This window comes from Coprinopsis cinerea (assembly GCF_000182895.1).
Source record: "Coprinopsis cinerea okayama7#130 chromosome 2 map unlocalized cont3.2, whole genome shotgun sequence".
Taxonomy (NCBI): domain Eukaryota; kingdom Fungi; phylum Basidiomycota; class Agaricomycetes; order Agaricales; family Psathyrellaceae; genus Coprinopsis; species Coprinopsis cinerea.
This window is the reverse complement of record NW_003307543.1, coordinates 3,328,515-3,345,805: the sequence shown is the minus strand read 5'-3', so window position 1 is coordinate 3,345,805 and position 17,291 is coordinate 3,328,515. Positions and strand designations below refer to the sequence as shown.

The window sequence follows — 17,291 nt, the reverse complement described above, 5'->3', positions numbered from 1 at the left end:
GGGTAGCTGGGATGGCAAAATATGGGGTTGATGAGGGCGGTAATATATACTCGATGAGGGCTTAGGATTATAGGGGAATTACTGAAAAGGGATCAATGACGTCAGAGCTCGAGGCTCACACTTGTCGGCGCTTAATGACAGCCTACAGTCTTCGACTGTCGCTTGGCCATGGAGGATATGATTTTGTCGTCGTGTTGCTGAATGAATGTCCACCAATTTTGGCTTACTTGCAGTGAAAATACTTGCTTTCATTCTCTTCTAAACCTTGGGTGCCCAAAACTTGAACGAATATGGTTTGTGGTCTGTCATGGGCAATAGGTAAGAAACGATATTAAAATGAGAAAAGAGGAAGTGGCATTGGGATGCGCTCAACGCACTAGGAGGTAAGTCCTACACTACTATTAAAAGGTCTGACTTTTATATTGCACAACCAGTCGACTTGTTATGCATTGAATATCAAATTCTTCAGAACTTGAACTGTAACAAGAATTAGGGTTAAAAATGTACTTTCTTGCAGCACATATCCGCGTTACGGTCTGGAAGATCCCACCCCCTCCTTCCCTCTCTCAGCCCTCCACCCCCAGCACCACTCCTTCCTCCTCATGGTCTATACTTCAGTTTGTTTTCAGTTTATTGCTGGCATTTGGGACCCGGGCAGGTGCACGACCGACAAACAACCAATACGAAGAAAAAAAAAACATTAAGCGCTGGACGCCTTTAGCGCCCAATCAGCGGGGTTTGATTGGAGCAAAGAATCATTGAAAAGGCTGGAGAGATTGTCCAGCCATCCCCTGTGGACCTCCACACATCCCGTTCCATCCAAACCCACCCATCTCACTGTGACCTGGGCGAGCGTCCAACATGCCCCGTGCCAAGAGGTACCACACTGATGAAGAGAGAAGAAAAGCCAATCGGGAGAAGAGTAGGAGGTACTACGAACGGTACAAACTGCTCTCTCTGCCAACTCTCACTGTCCATCTAAGCTGACTTGCCTTACAATCACCATGGCTATGACAGGAATCGTACACTGGTTTTGTCCAAGCGAGCTTCAAGGAAGAAAGATCCCGAAACGCGGCTTGCGCCTGGGAGGCCTCGAAAGTATTTCACTAAGGAAGAACAGGATGAAGCCAAAAGGAATCATGCAAGGCGTTATTACGAACGGTCAGTTCCAATACTCCGCAACTAACCCTTCACCAAATGACCCATTCATTGTATAGTCGCGTGAAAAAAACCACTTTCAGTCTCAGGCGGGCTATCATGCCTCACGATTTGAAGGAACCTGCGCTCCCTCAGTCCCTGCCTGAATGGGTTACCCCTGCTCTCAGCAATCCATTCTCTCAACTTCGGGCTTTACAAACCACATTCCGAAGGATGACTTCAGGGAGCACGTTCGAGTTGCTAAAAGCAATAGCTCTTCAGTATCTGAAATCACGGGATACAAATGTCTTTGACAAGGAGCTGGCAAAGTACAATGAGCTCTTGAAGAAAGCCTCCTTAATAGAGGACTGCGTGCTCACAATTGAAGGCGTCAAAGCCCACCAATCCGCCCGGGAGATGACCAACGATATCCGTCGCTTTACCTTTTGGGTCGAAGATTTGATGAGTCAAGCATTGATTCACGGTTACGGATACTTTCGGCAACTTTTTCACCAAGAGAAACTAGGCTTTCAAGTGGCATGGAGGAGGATAGATAGCACGGCTCGCCTCCAAGAGGGTGATGCTATCACCACAGCAGCTGCCAAAACCATGGCGTTGCGTTATCCGTATGGTCAATTTTTGAGGTAATGGCTGGGTCAGTGTATTTAAGCAATGCTCTTCATGTACGCGCCGCTCCGTCCATCAACTCCTATTTCTCCCCTCCTCCTCCTCCTCCACCTCCTCCTCCTCCTCTGTCAATTTTCACGAAGAGTAATGCCGGTAAAGCGACATGCCTGTGGGCCCTATGAACCGGTCAAGGCCTTTAGGGTAAAAGTAGAGCGCAGAGTTAAGTCGTCTCCCAAACTCTCTCTCGTCCCTGTGGAAGCCAAGACCCCAAAATCGAGCAGCGGAAAAAAATCCACGGGAGGATCTCGCGGAGGTTCCAAACGAAGGAAGATATCCCATGATTCGCATCCCAGTTCTTCCCGTCACTTTGATCCACTGGAGTCACATTACCAAGATGAATGGGTGGACGACAATATTTTTGTTCCTTTCTCCTCGGCCAATTTGGAACGGAAAAGTGGGAATGTGAGTGTTTATGCGCGGTGGGTTGCTGGGCACCACTAACTTTGGTCAAGTCACCAAATGACTATATGCGTGAATGGCTCGACAAAGAACAAGAATATCTCTATGAAATCATTTCACGGGACTATTGTAGCCTGACGTGCCAAACCTGTAACAAGACTTCCGGAGACATGTGGCGTTGCAAAGATTGCTTTGGCAGTCCCGTCTTTTGTACTGCTTGCCTCAGAACAACCCACACCCTCAACCCCTTCCATAGAGTCGAAATATGGAAGGAGCACCCCATTACATGACATCACCCATATGTGATGGTTGCAAGTCGCGGATCATCGCCATCACCCAATGGCTCAGCGCCCGGGGCTCTGCCGAAACCGGCCCACCATTCCAAATGGGGGAGCTCTGGGGTCTCGAGCCACCATCAGCCAGTGGCTGAGCTGGCAGTTCGCCACCATCACCAACTGGGCCCAGCGGTGTAGCCGCCCGTGGAACCCCAGGGCGCGGCTCCTTTGCCTGCCGACAATAATGCCGCGCGGGTGGCATGGCGGCCGCTTTCGGAATTGGTTGTGTTGTGGCGCCCCGATCATAATGGTTGGCAGCGGGCGTGCCCGCCTCCCCAGCGCACCCAACTTGAACGACACGAGGATACACGAGGCTACCACGAGGCGAACGACGCAACCCACGATAAAACTTCTGTTGTCACTCCATCACGTCTCATCCACCATGTCGCCAACCACGTCGTGCACGGACGATGAGGACCTCCTGGCTATAGCTGACCCTGTCCTCGCTCTCGACTACCTACACCAGACGGTTCTATACTTTCATCAATTATGTTTCACCAAATATACTTCCCCGACGCAGCCGCAATCGCACCCGGAGTGGCTAACTTTGCATGAGAGGATGCAGTTGTACACCGCCTCGGACGCCGTTATGGAAGCTCTCAAGAACCAAAGTGAATCATTTCCTTTTTTCCTCTGCTAGTCGTTAACATTGCTCTTTTTGGCCTTATCCAGTCGTCGTCAACGACAGTTTGAAAAACATTATTGCTGAAGCAAAGGGGTCTGGACATGTTGAACCCGAATTCCCGCCCAAGAAGGACGGCGTTAGCAGGCTAATCAGCGGACCCGCTACAGTCTGTGACCGGGATGGCCACATCCTCTACCTCCACCTCCCTCGAGTCCTTACACCAGACCAACTAGCCGCCGTAGAGGAAGCATGTCGTAGCCTTGTCAACGCGCCGTATTCAAAGATGGAAATGTCCTCGGATAAACCTGGATGGCGGACCGACCCGAAGTTTTTCAAAGGTGGCGGTACTTCATTCTGTGCTTTCACGCCGGGAGTCCTCAATTTGTCCCCATGTTGGTTCATGCAAAACCACCCAGTAAGCTTTCCTTGCACGCACCATACAGACTTTTCCTCAACTCACGCCGACTTCTCAGCCACCGAAGCATCAACCAATGGTGTCCGCTTCAATTCGACGTCGTGATGGCAAGGACGGTGCCATCCCCTTCCTGAGAGATATGCGGATGTCATTCACCGTTATGGGAGCGATTCTATATGTCCTCAACCCGGCACAATATGAGCAGGGTGTTGATGCGTGGAAGAAGATGGTTGAGACGAACTGTGAAGGGGCCGCTCCCAAATATGCAGATTTGATGGCTCGCGTTTTGCGGATCTGGGCGTCGCCATTCACAGTGACACAGGTTATATCTAATCGCCAGACGCCATTTCACTACGACAACTCAGGAGACGTCAACTGGTACGACTGCTTACTCACTGTCGGTCCGTATAAGGGCGGGAGGTTCGAACTGAAGCGGGTTGGGTGCCGGTTTAGATATGAAAGCGGGACCATGTCTTTTCTATTAAGCCGTGTACTCGAACATGGTGCGAGCGACGTAGAGGGGGAACGCGTGTGTCTTGCGAGTTTTATGCGGCCAGAGGTCATAAAGTATATCTTGAACTCGCGTTTTTACAGTAGCCGACCCGAGACAGTCCGTAGTATGGAAGAGCGGTTGGGGGTTCCTCCTGCATATAGGGCGGGGTCCTCAAATGGTATAACAGTAGTCGTCGAATAGTGGCACACATATGTGATAATAGTACATGAAGTTGCATTCGTTCTGGGATGGGATACAAAGGGACACGGCCCGCCTCCTGACTAAATCGGCGGAACATTGAATGAGGCGGCCGCCCCAAGGACGACGGGCGGGTGGATTCCTTTCGCCGAGGCGGGAAGCCGCCTCCTCACTAAATCGGCGGACCACCCAAACGAATGCGCGGTACTACTCGCTGAAGGAGGGAGGTGTGTGTCTTGGTACCTTGATCTGCTTCATAAGACAATTGAAATTCATGGTGTTATTGTTTATCTGTAACTGCTAAGCGGGTGTGTAATGAAAGCGGCCGCTTGTTCAAATAGGCGGCCGTTTTCGGATCGGGGCGGCCGCTTGTTCAAATAGGCGGTCCGTTTCGGGTTGGGGCGGCCGCTTGTTCAAATAGGCGGTCAGTTTCGGGTTGGGGCGGCCGCTTGTTCAAATGGCATGGAGGAATCCGGTAGTCCGTCGCCATGAAGAGCGGAATCGCGTTGTAATAAAGGGCGACCGCTTTATAAAAATACAAACTACATTCGAACTACTAGCCGATTAGTAACTAAGTCGTGCTTTGCTGCCCGCGTCGTGCAAGGGTAGCTGCTCTGTTGCCAATGCGATACCAGTCCCGGTAAAGAGGGTAGAGACAAATGTCCGAAATAGTATTGACCGCGCGCTCAAGTTCGGGAATAACGTCCTGTGCAGTATGATCCATCATCACTGCGGCACCATCCCGATAGCTGGCAAGCTCCTCCACGCAGGGTCCTAGGGCGTTGGCATAGTCTTCCGAGTAGCCTAACGGAGGAAGTCTTGATCGAAGATAGGTGCAGTACAATTTCCACGCCGACATTGTGTCGGTAAATCCAAGAAGAGCTGAAGGGCGGGTTGACTGTCGAGTAGTGTCGTCGCCGGCTGATACAGTGGGTGTCGGAAAAGCGATCTCCTCCATTCCAGGCTTGTCCTGTGATGAGTTGCCGCGTTGAATGCAAAGAACGACATATGACCCAGGACTCACCTTCCACCACGCACATGGCATTAGTTCATGGAACGCTTGAGAATCCATTATCCACCCCTCCGCCATAGAATAGTCCGGTAGCCGTCCTTGCTCAACCTCATCAAAAATCACGTCCCAGTCTTCAATCAGCTTCGCTGTAAATCCGGCCATACAATCTCCAGTGTGAAACATCTTCGACAATCCCACAAACTGCAATGCTTGTAACTTTGCTGCATTAGGCTTGTGCAGAAACATCCAGGATGGCACTTACAAACTCTTCAGTGAATTGTGTCTGCCTTGCTTTCCACAATTCCCCTGTCGTATCGCGAGCGAAGGCAGTGAAAGCCAATTGCAGACGAATCGCTAGGAATTCATGGAATGACTCCCACTCCTGTTCGGAAAATGTTGCAAAGGATAATGGTTTAGGCATACGAAGGTAGATACAATCGAGTAAGGTGATACGCAGTGGAAACGAACAAACGTTTATGTCACATCCGCCGCTGCTGATTTGCCCACGCCAAGATATCCTGGATGACGTCCATCCTCATGCCATGCTTGGCCAAACCCTGCTTTCGAGCTTCGTGGCGTCGGCGGTCCTCCTCCAGCCTGGCTTTCACCAACAACGCCTTCCAGCGGCAGTAAAGGTTGACGGCCTTTGCAATCTCGCGGGCGGTGATTTGGGTATCCTTCTTGACCAAATCTGAGCATTTTTGAATCGAGTCGGCGCAGGCAATGAGTTGCTTTTGGCTGAGGTCGGAGAGCCGGTTGCTGGGAAGTGGTAGAGGGTCGAGCGGGAGCATGAAATGCCTCTGGTGGCGAAAGGTCCGGGCAATGAACGATACGTTGCTGGCGTCCCAGTTTTTCGAAGGATCGAAAGGACTCCACCAGTTGCATTCGTAGTGTGCGAGAATACGGTCGGGAACTTGATCATGGGACGGCTTGCAGGCGGAGTAGATAGGCATCGGGTCGCCCAACTTGATCAATGTGAGGAGAGCAACAAGTTCGCGGTGTGCTTCCCCTGTCTTCACCCTGGGGAAGCGAGCAGCAGCGAAGCCGAAAATGGTGGTATGCCAAACCTACGCGGCAGACACAGTCAAAACCCGTCCAAGTCTGTCACAAAGCATACACTCACCAGTTCCTCGTAGAAGATCCGGAGGAATTCCGCTTTTTGAGTCATATTCAATTCCGCAAACTGGTGAGCGTACGCCACGCCAGCTGCGCGTTGTCGAGAAGACAAATAATACAGCAACTGCTGCATTGTGGCACCGTCGAAATTGTCGAGGTCGGCGAACATATGCGTGACGAGTTCAGGCGTATTTCCTGGAGGGCTGTACTTGTAGTCCATGACGGCTCTGCACAACTTGAACCAATCATGGCTCAGGCAGTGATTTATTATCTGATTGATTGCGTTAGGGGAATTCCCGTGATCGATTACATATCGGGACCTGTTTTATTTGGCGGTATTTAAAGGAGCGGGTCAAAAGCGGCGGCCGCCTGGGAAGCCAATTTCCGCCAGGTGGCCGCCTGGTATTTCGCCGCGGCCCGCATCCCACCGTCGTTGTAGCACAGACTTGATCTCTCCCACTCGTCCGCTTTGTTTTTCATGTACCTAATTGTCCAACCCATTTCCGCCCTGACCAAATCCACTTCTTCTTGCCACCTCCGCCACCGCGACATTGTTCTCAGCCAGTTCAGTCGACATACTACAAAGGTATCAGGAACGGATATCTATCGCTGTATTTGTACTCACTTTCCGTTAAGAATTCCGGTTTAGTGCTCTCTCCGCTATGCTTCCAACCCCAGATCCAACTGACATTCTGTTTACTTTGGCCGGGTGCATTCGGTTGGTAAACTGATTGCAATGGCTTCGCATCTCCCTTCTGCAGCTTCCGATACATAGCGCGAACGGCCGGGTCGGAAGTAAGTTGCCATATCGCCCATTGAGCTTGGTTGTAAACCCTCGTGTGTTTTCTAATTGCCTTCTCGGCCGATGCGACAGCAGCATAACCCCTTGTTTTCTGCGCTTTGTTCTGCGCTAGCTGAACATTGGCTTTGAATAAGAAGGACTTGTAGCCCACTTGAGTCCTCAGGTTGGCGAGAGCCTCGTCTGCTTGTGCTTTCCGTAACTGAAGTTCGGCATCCTTGGCGGCCTGAGGGAAAAAGCCTGTCCGCGCTGGTTCGGACGATGGCATTAACACTGCAAGCGTTTCGAGTGGACCTTTGGCGACCTCTTCGAACGGGTTGACGTCCATCCCCAAGTGTCCGCATTCGGTGTCTTCGCATTCACATGGTTCACGAATCGGGGCGGGAAAGAATCGAGACCTGGGGTCGGGATCATTTTGTGACGGGGAGAGCATTGGGAACAGAAGTAACGCCGTCTCCAAATGTTGATCGTGCTTCGCCTTCAGCGCCGCGCGTTTTCTTTCCAGTTCCAGCTTACGGTCATCTGTTGCTACAGCACCGAAGTCCTTCGCCGCCGCGAGGACGTCCAGTCTACCAATAAGGGAAACAATTTTACATGAGGCATACGTGATACTTACTGCAATTCTTGTAATAGAATTCCATCGTGAATCCAAGACGTCACTCCGACGTGCTGAGTCTTTTTGAGTTCGGCGGCGATTAACGTCGCTTCCACCGCTTTCCGCGACGGAGCTGTGGTGGGAGTTAGCCCCGCCTGCATTTCCCCAGTAAAGAACTAACCTTTGTCGATTGATGACAACAGGATGTCCATTGCGTCTGGCTTGTGGCTCTCTCGCTTCGTTTGAGCTTCGGCCAACTGAGCATCCCATTCCGCCCGCAATGATTCTGATGCGGACGATTTCAACATTTCGACCGCCTCGTTTAATTCCGCCAAATTCTCCAACGCGTTCTTGAGTAATTTAGGAAGGCTTTTATCTGTGGAGGCAGGAGTCAGTGCCAGAGCTATAACAGCGAACTATAACAGCGGGCGTTGCTAAGTCCGCCAAGTCAAGACGGTGCGGCCACGTCACCAAATCGGCGCCCTATTGGCCGCCAGTGTGAAAGTGGCGGAGGCCGCCTCGAGTACTTACACAGATTCGTCATTTTTTTCCAATTCAAATCCATTACTTTGTTGTCAAGAACTTCTATCCGATGGGCCTCCGTCATCGTACTTGTCATGGTCCCCGTAGGGTTGAGAACGGACCAATTCGGCTCCAGTATCTCCCCATGATTCCACCCAATCCCTTCGATGTAGAGAGGAGAGAACCGCGGGAGGCATTTTTCTTGATGTCCGTGAACGTGAAACTGCCCGATAGAGAAAACCATGCTGTTGTACCATGGGAGCTCGAGGTCGGCGTACCCTTGTGTACGTGTCGCCAGGTTTTTCCAATATTGACAGCAGATATCATAAATGAAGATAATCCGCTTTACCTTTGAAGAAGCCACGGCCTTCAATCCCTTGCATAAGGCGTAGTCCATGTTAATCTGCCTTTCCCCCTTCTGAAAATCGACTAGGGAAGAAGGTAGAAAGGCACCATGACGGGCACAGGCCAGAGCACCGATGCCCGTGGCATCATAGCCCTTGTGGGCTTTGTTCTTGTCAGCCACTGCTCTATGTTCATTGCAGGTCGATGGCTGATGAAGAATCAGTCACCGTAAAGAATAAGTTCGGAGGCCTTACCTCCGTGATTTCAGTTGCAGAGGCCAGGTGGTGCTTGTAAGCTTTAGACTCCACGAAATATCCTTGGCCCTGTTTCAAGAACAAATCGTGTCCCGCTCCTTTCTTACTCTGCCTGACGCAAACAAAATTGCCGTCGGCCACGATAGACATGCTGTATTTCCACCTCCCGGGATAGTCAGTAAGCGCAGATCATCAAATGAAAAATCGGGTAGAGTCAACATACTGCTGTTTGTCCTTCTCCCAGTTCTTCTCAAGGTTAACATCAGGTTGGGGACATGCCGCGCAGAAAATGGCCATGCTCCCTGGCTTGCATGCCGCCTCTCTGGTCGCAAAGCCAAAACGCATCAGCTCTTGAAGGTGGCGAAATTGCCTTGCCGCTCGCAAGAGTTCTCGGTGCCGATTCTGGTTCTTCCGTCAGGTGAGTTTGTAAAACCAAAGTAGCATAACGTACCGGGACAGAGTCAGGGAAATCAGGGTTTGTGAGCCTTCTGAGCTTGCTAAAGTATTCGCCCGCTGAGGTACAGCATTCGAGGACAGCAAGGCTGTAGTCATGCAAGACTTCGAACGTGAAAACTGTTTCGACGGACTTGAATGTGGTCGGGTATAGCCCCGCCATCAAGCACTGTTCGTCCAACGGCGGCCCTCCCGGGCATACACAGGGCTGTATAACTAAGCGGTGAACGCCGTTGACGTGAACCACAACAGTCTCCTGCCCGTAGCCATCCTTCCCGTGCTGTGGACTTGATCCAAAAGTGAAGTCGTTATAGTTGTTCCAATCCGATTTCGCCGAAGCGAGGTATTGCTCGTTGGGATGTATGATTGGGGGCACGTGAGGGAGTAGAGGACAAGGCCTTCCGCGGTGACCCAAGAATATAGAGACACCCAATTTCCAGAGCCAGGATGGCTCATAAAATTCACCGGTCCACATCTCTACACGGTGGAAGGGGTGCCGTGTTGCGTGGATTGCCATACAACAACCCGAGCAGAGGTTGGGACTCCCAAAGCATGACGTGCATCTCCAAAGCGGATCGTCTTCCCCGCAAACTTCGCAGCATATGTCGGCCTCCCGAGTCTTGGATTGATAAAGGTGGCGAAGGTAGATGTTTATTCGCGGTTCCCACTGCAGCATATAATCATAGTTGCTCTGGAACATCTCCTGGGTTAGTCAGTTTGCGGTTTGTCCATCTCAAACCCGCTCACATTGTCAACTACAGGCTCTTCGTCGGAGGATGCAAAGGGATTAGGTGGAATATATTGGTCTGAACTCCAGCGTTGCTCTTCGCGATGTAGGTGTTCTTCAACTCGACGACGTTTCCCTGCAGGGGTTGGGGTTCCATTTGAAGGTTTGGGTGGGAGAGGCGCTAGTCGGTGCGTGGTTCCTTTTTTTGTGTGGATCTCGACAAGCATGCCATTGACTGGCGCATCCTTGACCACTGACCTTTTCGTCCGTTTGGTCATTTTGCGAGGGGGGGAGTATCAATTAAGACGATGTATTCCGATACTATACCGATTATCGCGATCCGAGCGACCGCTCTTACCAAGGAGCGGTCCGGCCCGATCCCTGATTTCTCCTTATAGGTTGGCCAGCGGGAGGATCCAAGCGGGAGTGACCATTGTCCTATAAAACCCCGCCCCCTGACGTGGCGTTCTACCTGACCGCTGTTTCCCCTTCCCTGACATGGCACCTAAGAAACAGCCCCAACACACTTGGACTGAGGAGCAGCTCAAGATACTGAATGACACTAAGCCAGAGTTTCACGCTGCCGACGCAGTCAAGCGCCAGGCCGTGGCCGACACCGCCGCTTCGAAAATCCAGGCGGCGATGGAGGAGGGCGGTCAGCAGTTGGACAGCAAGGCCAGTCAAGCTCTCTTCATTGTACGTGACTCTAGTCTCCGTTGGTTACGACTGCTCTAACAATTACCTAGGCTGTCCGTGGATGGTTGAAGGCGCGGTGCAAAGCCAAACGCAAAGCAGATGGAATTTCCTGGAAGGGTATCAAGGCCCGCAATGTCTTCATTCAGCACAACCGCCGTTCTATAAAAGCAGTCCAGAAGAAGCTGTATGAGAAGGATACCGGAGCAGTATTTCCATATAGCCTGGATACCTTTGTCGATGTGCCATTGCCCGACTTTGATGCCGAGGAAATCGCCATGCTAGAGGACCATGGGATGAGCCCCCATAATCCAGACGTTGACATGGCTTTGGAGACAGATGATGAAGAAATGTCTGTCAGTGACGAAGACGACTACAACGATGACGACAACGACAATGACGACGACGACGATGACGACAACGACGGAGAGTCAGACCGCCACAAGCAGCCAACCAAAAGTAAATCCCATCTGAAATCGGGAAAGAGCCGCGGTCAGAAGAAGAATCAAAGACCCGACACGACACAGTCACAGAAAACCAGCAACCACGTATTTTCATACTTCCAGGATGCCGTCTCAGAGCTGTGGAGCAAGTTGCCCGCATCCGAAAAGCGGCGGTACCGCCTCCGAGCTTATCTCAATAAACAGCGTGGCCCAAGTTCATCGGAACAAGCAGAGTGAGTTACTGTAGTCCTTATGGCAGCCGTATATGAGCTCATTGTTACTTAGGATGGCCGACAAGGAGCTGCCCGCCGTCCTGGAAGGCTTCGCGGCGCAGCTATTGCGGAAGTACAATGTCCGCGTGGTGTTCACCATTGTTTTCCCCGATGAGAATGGCGTCTTGAATATTTGGTCTTCGGATTACAACAGCAACCTCGGCGGAACCAACTTCACCGATGTACATCCTCGGATCTTTCAAGATTGTGGGATCAATGTTGCACTTACCGCTTGGGGACGGAGGGAATTTGGGAAGGAGCATGCGCAAGTCACATTCACTCAGAAGCGGGCTGGCACTCATGCGCTCATGACCCTCCCATTGGGAGCGGATGGTGCCCGACTGGTAGACCCTGAGAAGCCTCCAATCCTTCCAGTTACTAAGCCTTGGCTTAAAGACCTTATCCGGTCCTACTTTACTCACAAATATGGTACGCTTAAGTATTCTCGAGGATTTGACTTTGGATACTGACTCTTGTTGCAGTCGAGGCTGTCGGGACTGCCGAACGGCTGAAGTGTCCATGGAGTGATATCGAGAAAGGTCCTGGCCGTTTCTTCGATGAGAATATCTTCCCTGTGAAATACCAGAAGATGTTAAGGGAACCGTCCCGCATGTCAGTTCAAGAATTAAAAGACGTTCTGGGATACATCTACAGTCGGCAAGAAAGCGGTGTTCGACCGCCGTTCCGCTTTGACTATTACATCGACAAAAGCAAAAGTCAAAACCTGATAATCAAGGCGTCACATTCTAGTACCAAGGGGAAGGCACGAGAAGTGCTTTCTGTTGAGCCTGTCGTCATTGAGGCGTCGCCCGTCAGCACCGCTCCAGCACGACCCGCCCCGATTCAACCCGCCGCAATATCACCCGCCCCGATTCAACCCGCCACAATGTCACCTGCCCCGATTCAACCCGCCCCGAAGCCACCCGCCCCCAACTCGTCCGCTCCCCCTGCTCCCAATTTAGCAACTAAGCCAACCACCTCAGCCTCCTTCCTCGCAAATAGTACTGCTGTCGGGACAGCCGCCCCCAACGTCGATACCAAGCCCGCCGCTCACAATACACCCGCTCTCTCAAACCCACCACCCATCAATACTGCTACCAAACCTGTCCCTGATCTACACGTCCTTTACGAAGATGCCGCGCTCATTCCTCCCGTCACGGACACGGAATCGCCTAAGCCAGTGCTAGTCATGTCATCGCCAACTGTAGCTGCACGCCCCAAGCCAAGACCCCGTCCCGGCGGCGCCCCATGGAATCCCGATAGACCAAGACAATCGGCCGCAGAGCTTGTACGGGCTCTAGGAGGATCCTCATCCAAAATACAGCTTCAACCCCCAGTGCCATCTGCATCGTCCCAACCGCCATCAAAGCCTGTACCGTCAATCTCCAAGTCCGCAAGCAAGAAGCGGATGATGGACGGTATCGAGCTTCTCCCATTGAATCCTGGCGGTGTCACTACGCGATCACGCAGGGCTGCGAACACCAGACAGACCAGGAGCAAGAAGTAGAGTAGTGAACGGGTATAGCATTCGTATACATTTCAATTCAACCTTTTTGATGTCTTTACCATAGTTGAGCATGTCTTTCTCTTACTACTATACTTTCAATGTTCAATCTCGCTTGTCCTGGTCTATACTGGAAATCGTCGATCTGCCTTGTTCACACAATAGTATTGGATGCCGAAAAAAAGTACGCTACAACGGAAATTACTACCTAAGACTTTTTTGAACGCTTAGACCGCCGGGTGGGGGGGCCTTTCGCACCTGCCTTTTGCTGAGTACCTGCTATTGGACTGCCCTGGGGAATCTCTTCGGGAGGGGGGGACAACGGTGAGTCGGGGGGAATTTCTAAATCAGCGGGATACGGCGGCGGATGATGGACTCTGCTTGTGGGACCAACTGAGGCGGACAGTCCGGGATGAATTTCAATCGGAGCGGGACGCGGAGGCGGGGCGGTCTTGGTTAGAGGGCGGGACACAAAAGGGGCGGGGACTGGGGCGGAACTTCCCCGAATGAGGGCGGGGATCGGACTTGTCTCCCTTTCAACGAAAGTCGGCGGGAGCGGGGCGGGATTGGGACTGGCGGCTCTGTCCATGAAGGTTCGGGGCGGCGAGGCGGGGTTGGGACTGGTTCCTCTGTCCATGAGCCTACCAGTTTCGCCGGCACCTTGAGGCTGTCGAATTCTGTCAAGCACTGCCACCAATGTGTTTTGGTTAACGGAGTTTGTGAGCCTCTCCCAGATCTCCCCACTATCGGCCTCCAGGTCATAGCACCGTTTGGCTAGGCCACCGAGCTCATGTTCGGCATCCGACATCCTACCCAAGAGTCCCCGGATATCATCCTGCGCAACGTAAAGGCCTTTCATGTCGCGCCGGAACTTGTCCACGTCTCCCTGAAGGGTTCCCGTCTTGCTTAAGGCGTTGGCTGAATTTTTCTCGGCGGCCTCTATCTTGGCGCTGAGTTCAGCGACGCCCTCGTTGACGGAATGCTTCGTTGCACCGTCCACTTTGCTGCTCAGCTCCTCAAACCTCTCCTCCAACACTTCCATCCTAGCCTCATACGCTTTCATTCGTTCTTCGAATGTACCGACCAATGCAAGGGTGTTGTCAACCGTAGTCGAGAGTCGAGCTTCACGTTCGTTGAAATCCTTCTCCATAACGGCTACCTTCCTGCGCAGGTCGTCGAATTCCGCACGAGGCACCATCGGGGTACGAGAGGCCGTTTCCAACTTATTCACGGCGGATGTCAGACCGCGAATGCCAGACTCCGCCTGTGTCAACCGCCCATCGAGAACGTCCTGCTTGCTCGCGCAATTGGCAAGGTCGGCTGCGACGTCACCAGTTGGCAACTCAGTCTGGTAGGCGGGGAGTACTGTGGAGTCGGCGGGTGCTGGGATCGATGGAATGTTAGTCAAAACCATATGCTGGCCACTTTTGGGATGGAATAATGGACCGAATTCTTTGGTACCGGCGTAGGCAAAGTTGGTTGTTGAGGGACCAGCGAGGGAGGCGGCCGTAGAAGAGGAACGAATTGCTAGTAATTGCACAGGCTCGGCAGGTGGTGTCGCCTTCGATGTTCTGGCCCCCTTCTTTGAGGATAGCTTGGGCTTTCCTCCCGCCTTTGAACTTTCTGCATCGGGAGCGGGCTTGGACTTCACGTTCTGGGTGCGCGGTTTTTTAGCAGTGGGCGGCTTGTCTAAAGGGGCGGCGGCGGCGGCGGCACTATCGTCAATGTCGGAGTCTTCAATGTAAGCAGCGCTCTTGCGCTTAACAGACTTTCTGGCGGTTGATGACTCTTGGTTCACGGCCCCGTCATCGACAGCTGCAGCGTCCTTCCGTTGGCGGCCGCGCTTCAAGGCAATAGCGAGGGCCTTGATAGTGTCGCCGGCAAGCAATCGTTCGCATTTCTTTTTTCCGTTGGCACATCGAGGACAGCTACCACTGCCCGGAGCAGTACACTGCGGATCCAAGTTAGCTGTGTCGAATTTCTTGCCCAGAGCTTTCGAATGTTCGGCCAAGGCCTTCGCTTTCAAGCACCGGTCGCAGAGCACGAATGTGGAGCCGGAACCAGAGACATTGCCAGGTCGGGCGGAACCTGTATATGCAAATGCATAGGGTCAATGCTACAACCGTTAGGCCGCTGGGGAGAAACCCACCTCGTTTGCGCGGGGACCGTCTAATGGCTGTAGTATCCTTCTCTTCTTGCGCTTGAGCCCCATCGCCGTTCTCGTTGTCGTTCAACTCATCCTCCTGCTCCTCGTCCTCATCTTCCTCCTCCGCGTCGCCGTCTTCTTCCTCTTCACTGCCTGATCCCTGATTCACCCTTTCCTGCCCCTTCCCACTCTCCTCATTCTCTAGCGCCTTCTCCTTGCCCTTCTCGTTGACATTAATGGGCTGCTTTGACTCCGTGGGTTTCGCTGATTGGTTGGCGGTTGGGAGCGGTGAATGCGAAGGTATCCGCCATTGTGCGATAAATTGGAGGGTCTCATCGATGTAAGTGCGGGGGTTGTTCTCATCGAACGAGTCAAGGTGCGTGGGCGGGTCTTTTTTGACGTTCTTCAAGAAAGATGGGTCGATGGGAGTGCCGGGCTGGCGCCATTCGGGTTTCGTAGGGATGAGGTCGAACAGAGCTTTGACGGAGTGGCCGGCGTAGAGGGAACACGATGGCGGAATTTTGTTGCAAATGGTCTAGTAAATCATTAAATTATTCAATTAACCAAGAGGTCCCGCAAGTAGTAATTTCTTACGCACCACAAGACCCATAACCGCCCGTCGAACCTTCTGAGGCCAGTCGTCATCCTGAGGCCAGTGTTCGTAGTTATTCAGTAGTGTTCGAAGTCGCCGAAGAACGGGATTGAAGATGTCGCGTAGTTCCTCTTTGGAGAACGTAGACAAGACGGAGGTCCCTGTGGCCATTGCTGGGTACTATGGTGTTTGTAGTGTTGGAAGGATTGATGGAGAACGAGTCCAAGTCGCGGCGACCGGAGTGTTGGCGGTCACGTGATGGTTCGGCTTCATCCGATCGATTATCACTCCGCCGCTATGTCCAAGCCTTGTCGAGCCGCCCTTTCATCGATCTACACCAATTGCTCGTATCATGGATGGCGGTAACTTACAAAACGTGGATGGTAAGGTTCCAAATATTGAAATGCTCTTCCAGGACTTACCAACTTAGCAGATGATTCTGGGATGATCACCGGGGGCACTATCGCGATGGAAGTGGAGGAAGACGTCCCAGACGAAGTCCGCTTCGTACCCTTTCAATATGATATCGACACGGAAGAAAGCGTGCAAGATTCGAACAATACCGAAGAGGTTTGGAGAACGTTCAGTACTCAGGAGGCTGAAGGCCCACCGCGCTCTCCTTCGGCCACTACTGTCCCCGCCGCAGGTGCTAAGGCATCGGGCAATAGTACTGCTGAACCCGCAGGTAAGTTTCTTTGCGCGGAAGTACTATTTGACAGTCAGTTACAACGATTATTAGGCATTGGAGGCGTAACTCCTGAAAAGGGCAAGCAGAGAGAAGCGCAGCCTGATACGTGGGCTCCATTCGCCGACGAGGCGGCCGCTAGTCAATGGTTTTCCAGTCTCTCGGAAAATCAAGCGGCTTTTCTAATTCGCGGCTATTTCTCCGATGGCATTGTGACGTCAGGCCCGCCCCATCGTGAGGCATTTCCGAAACACAGCAACTTTCCCTTGGCCGCCGCGCTCAAGTCGGCTCGCCAAGCATCCGCGCAAGAACACGGACGGAGCGGGAGCAAGGAGATGGAGGAGATTTTCAAAGGAGTTGTTGAGGCAATGCCCGAGAGTGTCAGGAAAGAGATTCTCTCTGACGACTCCGAGTTGGTTTGGAACATTCCGAGCCTCGAGGGCGCAGGGATGTCGGCCGATCTCATCGACGCTCAGCTCAATTACATGTCATCGTGGCTGGGCACTCTCGTGAACCACTACATGCACAATTGCGAAGTCCATGAGAGGCTGGATGATCACTTGAGGGCGGTGAAAGCCGCCTTGGTGCTCAGAGAGCACAGCAACACTCTTTCCGACTCTCTTAAAGGTTTATGCAACCTCTATGATTCTTAGACGACGTGTTTTGTTCGCTTTTGTTCATTTATCACGCTCGTAATTACATTGGATTGGTTGCAATTGTATGATGATAAAGCTGGCGCGGCGGTGCTCGTGTATTGTTGGAATTGGTCTATTGGCGGCGGCTGCCCGACGTATATCGCTTTTGGTGACGGGTTTGATGGCGGGTGGTTAAGCGGCGGTCGGGT

The 17,291-nt window shown here is 52.3% G+C and overlaps 8 protein-coding genes across 8 annotated transcripts; 4 read left to right on the top strand and 4 right to left on the bottom strand.

Moving 5' to 3' along the window:
• Nucleotides 1-861: 861 nt before the first annotated feature.
• On the top strand, nucleotides 862-1,785 carry CC1G_12864 (hypothetical protein; the record flags this gene model as incomplete). Its single annotated transcript, XM_001839998.2, has 3 exons — nucleotides 862-941; nucleotides 1,018-1,161; nucleotides 1,218-1,785. The coding sequence occupies 3 exons, from the start codon at nucleotides 862-864 to the stop codon at nucleotides 1,783-1,785; spliced, it is 792 nt and encodes a 263-aa protein (XP_001840050.2).
• A 1,155-nt stretch (nucleotides 1,786-2,940) lies between these two features.
• Nucleotides 2,941-4,029, top strand: CC1G_12863 (hypothetical protein; the record flags this gene model as incomplete). The annotated part of the gene is made up of 4 exons (XM_001839997.2): nucleotides 2,941-3,169; nucleotides 3,231-3,598; nucleotides 3,657-3,976; nucleotides 4,011-4,029. The coding sequence occupies 4 exons, from the start codon at nucleotides 2,941-2,943 to the stop codon at nucleotides 4,027-4,029; spliced, it is 936 nt and encodes a 311-aa protein (XP_001840049.2).
• An 831-nt stretch (nucleotides 4,030-4,860) lies between these two features.
• Nucleotides 4,861-5,484, bottom strand: CC1G_12862 (hypothetical protein; the record flags this gene model as incomplete). Its single annotated transcript, XM_001839996.2, has 2 exons — nucleotides 4,861-5,259; nucleotides 5,314-5,484. 2 exons carry the CDS (start codon nucleotides 5,482-5,484, stop codon nucleotides 4,861-4,863), a joined length of 570 nt encoding a protein of 189 aa, XP_001840048.2.
• A 296-nt stretch (nucleotides 5,485-5,780) lies between these two features.
• Nucleotides 5,781-6,637, bottom strand: CC1G_14024 (hypothetical protein; the record flags this gene model as incomplete). Its single annotated transcript, XM_002911940.1, has 2 exons — nucleotides 5,781-6,368; nucleotides 6,425-6,637. 2 exons carry the CDS (start codon nucleotides 6,635-6,637, stop codon nucleotides 5,781-5,783), a joined length of 801 nt encoding a protein of 266 aa, XP_002911986.1.
• Nucleotides 6,638-6,756: 119 nt separating this feature from the next.
• Nucleotides 6,757-10,390, bottom strand: CC1G_14023 (hypothetical protein; the record flags this gene model as incomplete). Its single annotated transcript, XM_002911939.1, has 9 exons — nucleotides 6,757-6,995; nucleotides 7,043-7,785; nucleotides 7,833-7,944; nucleotides 7,993-8,187; nucleotides 8,424-8,886; nucleotides 8,933-9,083; nucleotides 9,156-9,334; nucleotides 9,384-10,076; nucleotides 10,133-10,390. The coding sequence occupies 9 exons, from the start codon at nucleotides 10,388-10,390 to the stop codon at nucleotides 6,757-6,759; spliced, it is 3,033 nt and encodes a 1,010-aa protein (XP_002911985.1).
• A 220-nt stretch (nucleotides 10,391-10,610) lies between these two features.
• On the top strand, nucleotides 10,611-13,027 carry CC1G_12859 (hypothetical protein; the record flags this gene model as incomplete). The annotated part of the gene is made up of 4 exons (XM_001839993.1): nucleotides 10,611-10,808; nucleotides 10,859-11,481; nucleotides 11,534-11,949; nucleotides 12,003-13,027. The coding sequence occupies 4 exons, from the start codon at nucleotides 10,611-10,613 to the stop codon at nucleotides 13,025-13,027; spliced, it is 2,262 nt and encodes a 753-aa protein (XP_001840045.1).
• Nucleotides 13,028-13,232: 205 nt separating this feature from the next.
• On the bottom strand, nucleotides 13,233-15,933 carry CC1G_12858 (hypothetical protein; the record flags this gene model as incomplete). The annotated part of the gene is made up of 3 exons (XM_001839992.1): nucleotides 13,233-15,112; nucleotides 15,174-15,705; nucleotides 15,769-15,933. 3 exons carry the CDS (start codon nucleotides 15,931-15,933, stop codon nucleotides 13,233-13,235), a joined length of 2,577 nt encoding a protein of 858 aa, XP_001840044.1.
• A 181-nt stretch (nucleotides 15,934-16,114) lies between these two features.
• Nucleotides 16,115-17,100, top strand: CC1G_12857 (hypothetical protein; the record flags this gene model as incomplete). The annotated part of the gene is made up of 3 exons (XM_001839991.2): nucleotides 16,115-16,145; nucleotides 16,196-16,447; nucleotides 16,502-17,100. The coding sequence occupies 3 exons, from the start codon at nucleotides 16,115-16,117 to the stop codon at nucleotides 17,098-17,100; spliced, it is 882 nt and encodes a 293-aa protein (XP_001840043.2).
• Between the last annotated feature and the right edge of the window lie 191 nt (nucleotides 17,101-17,291).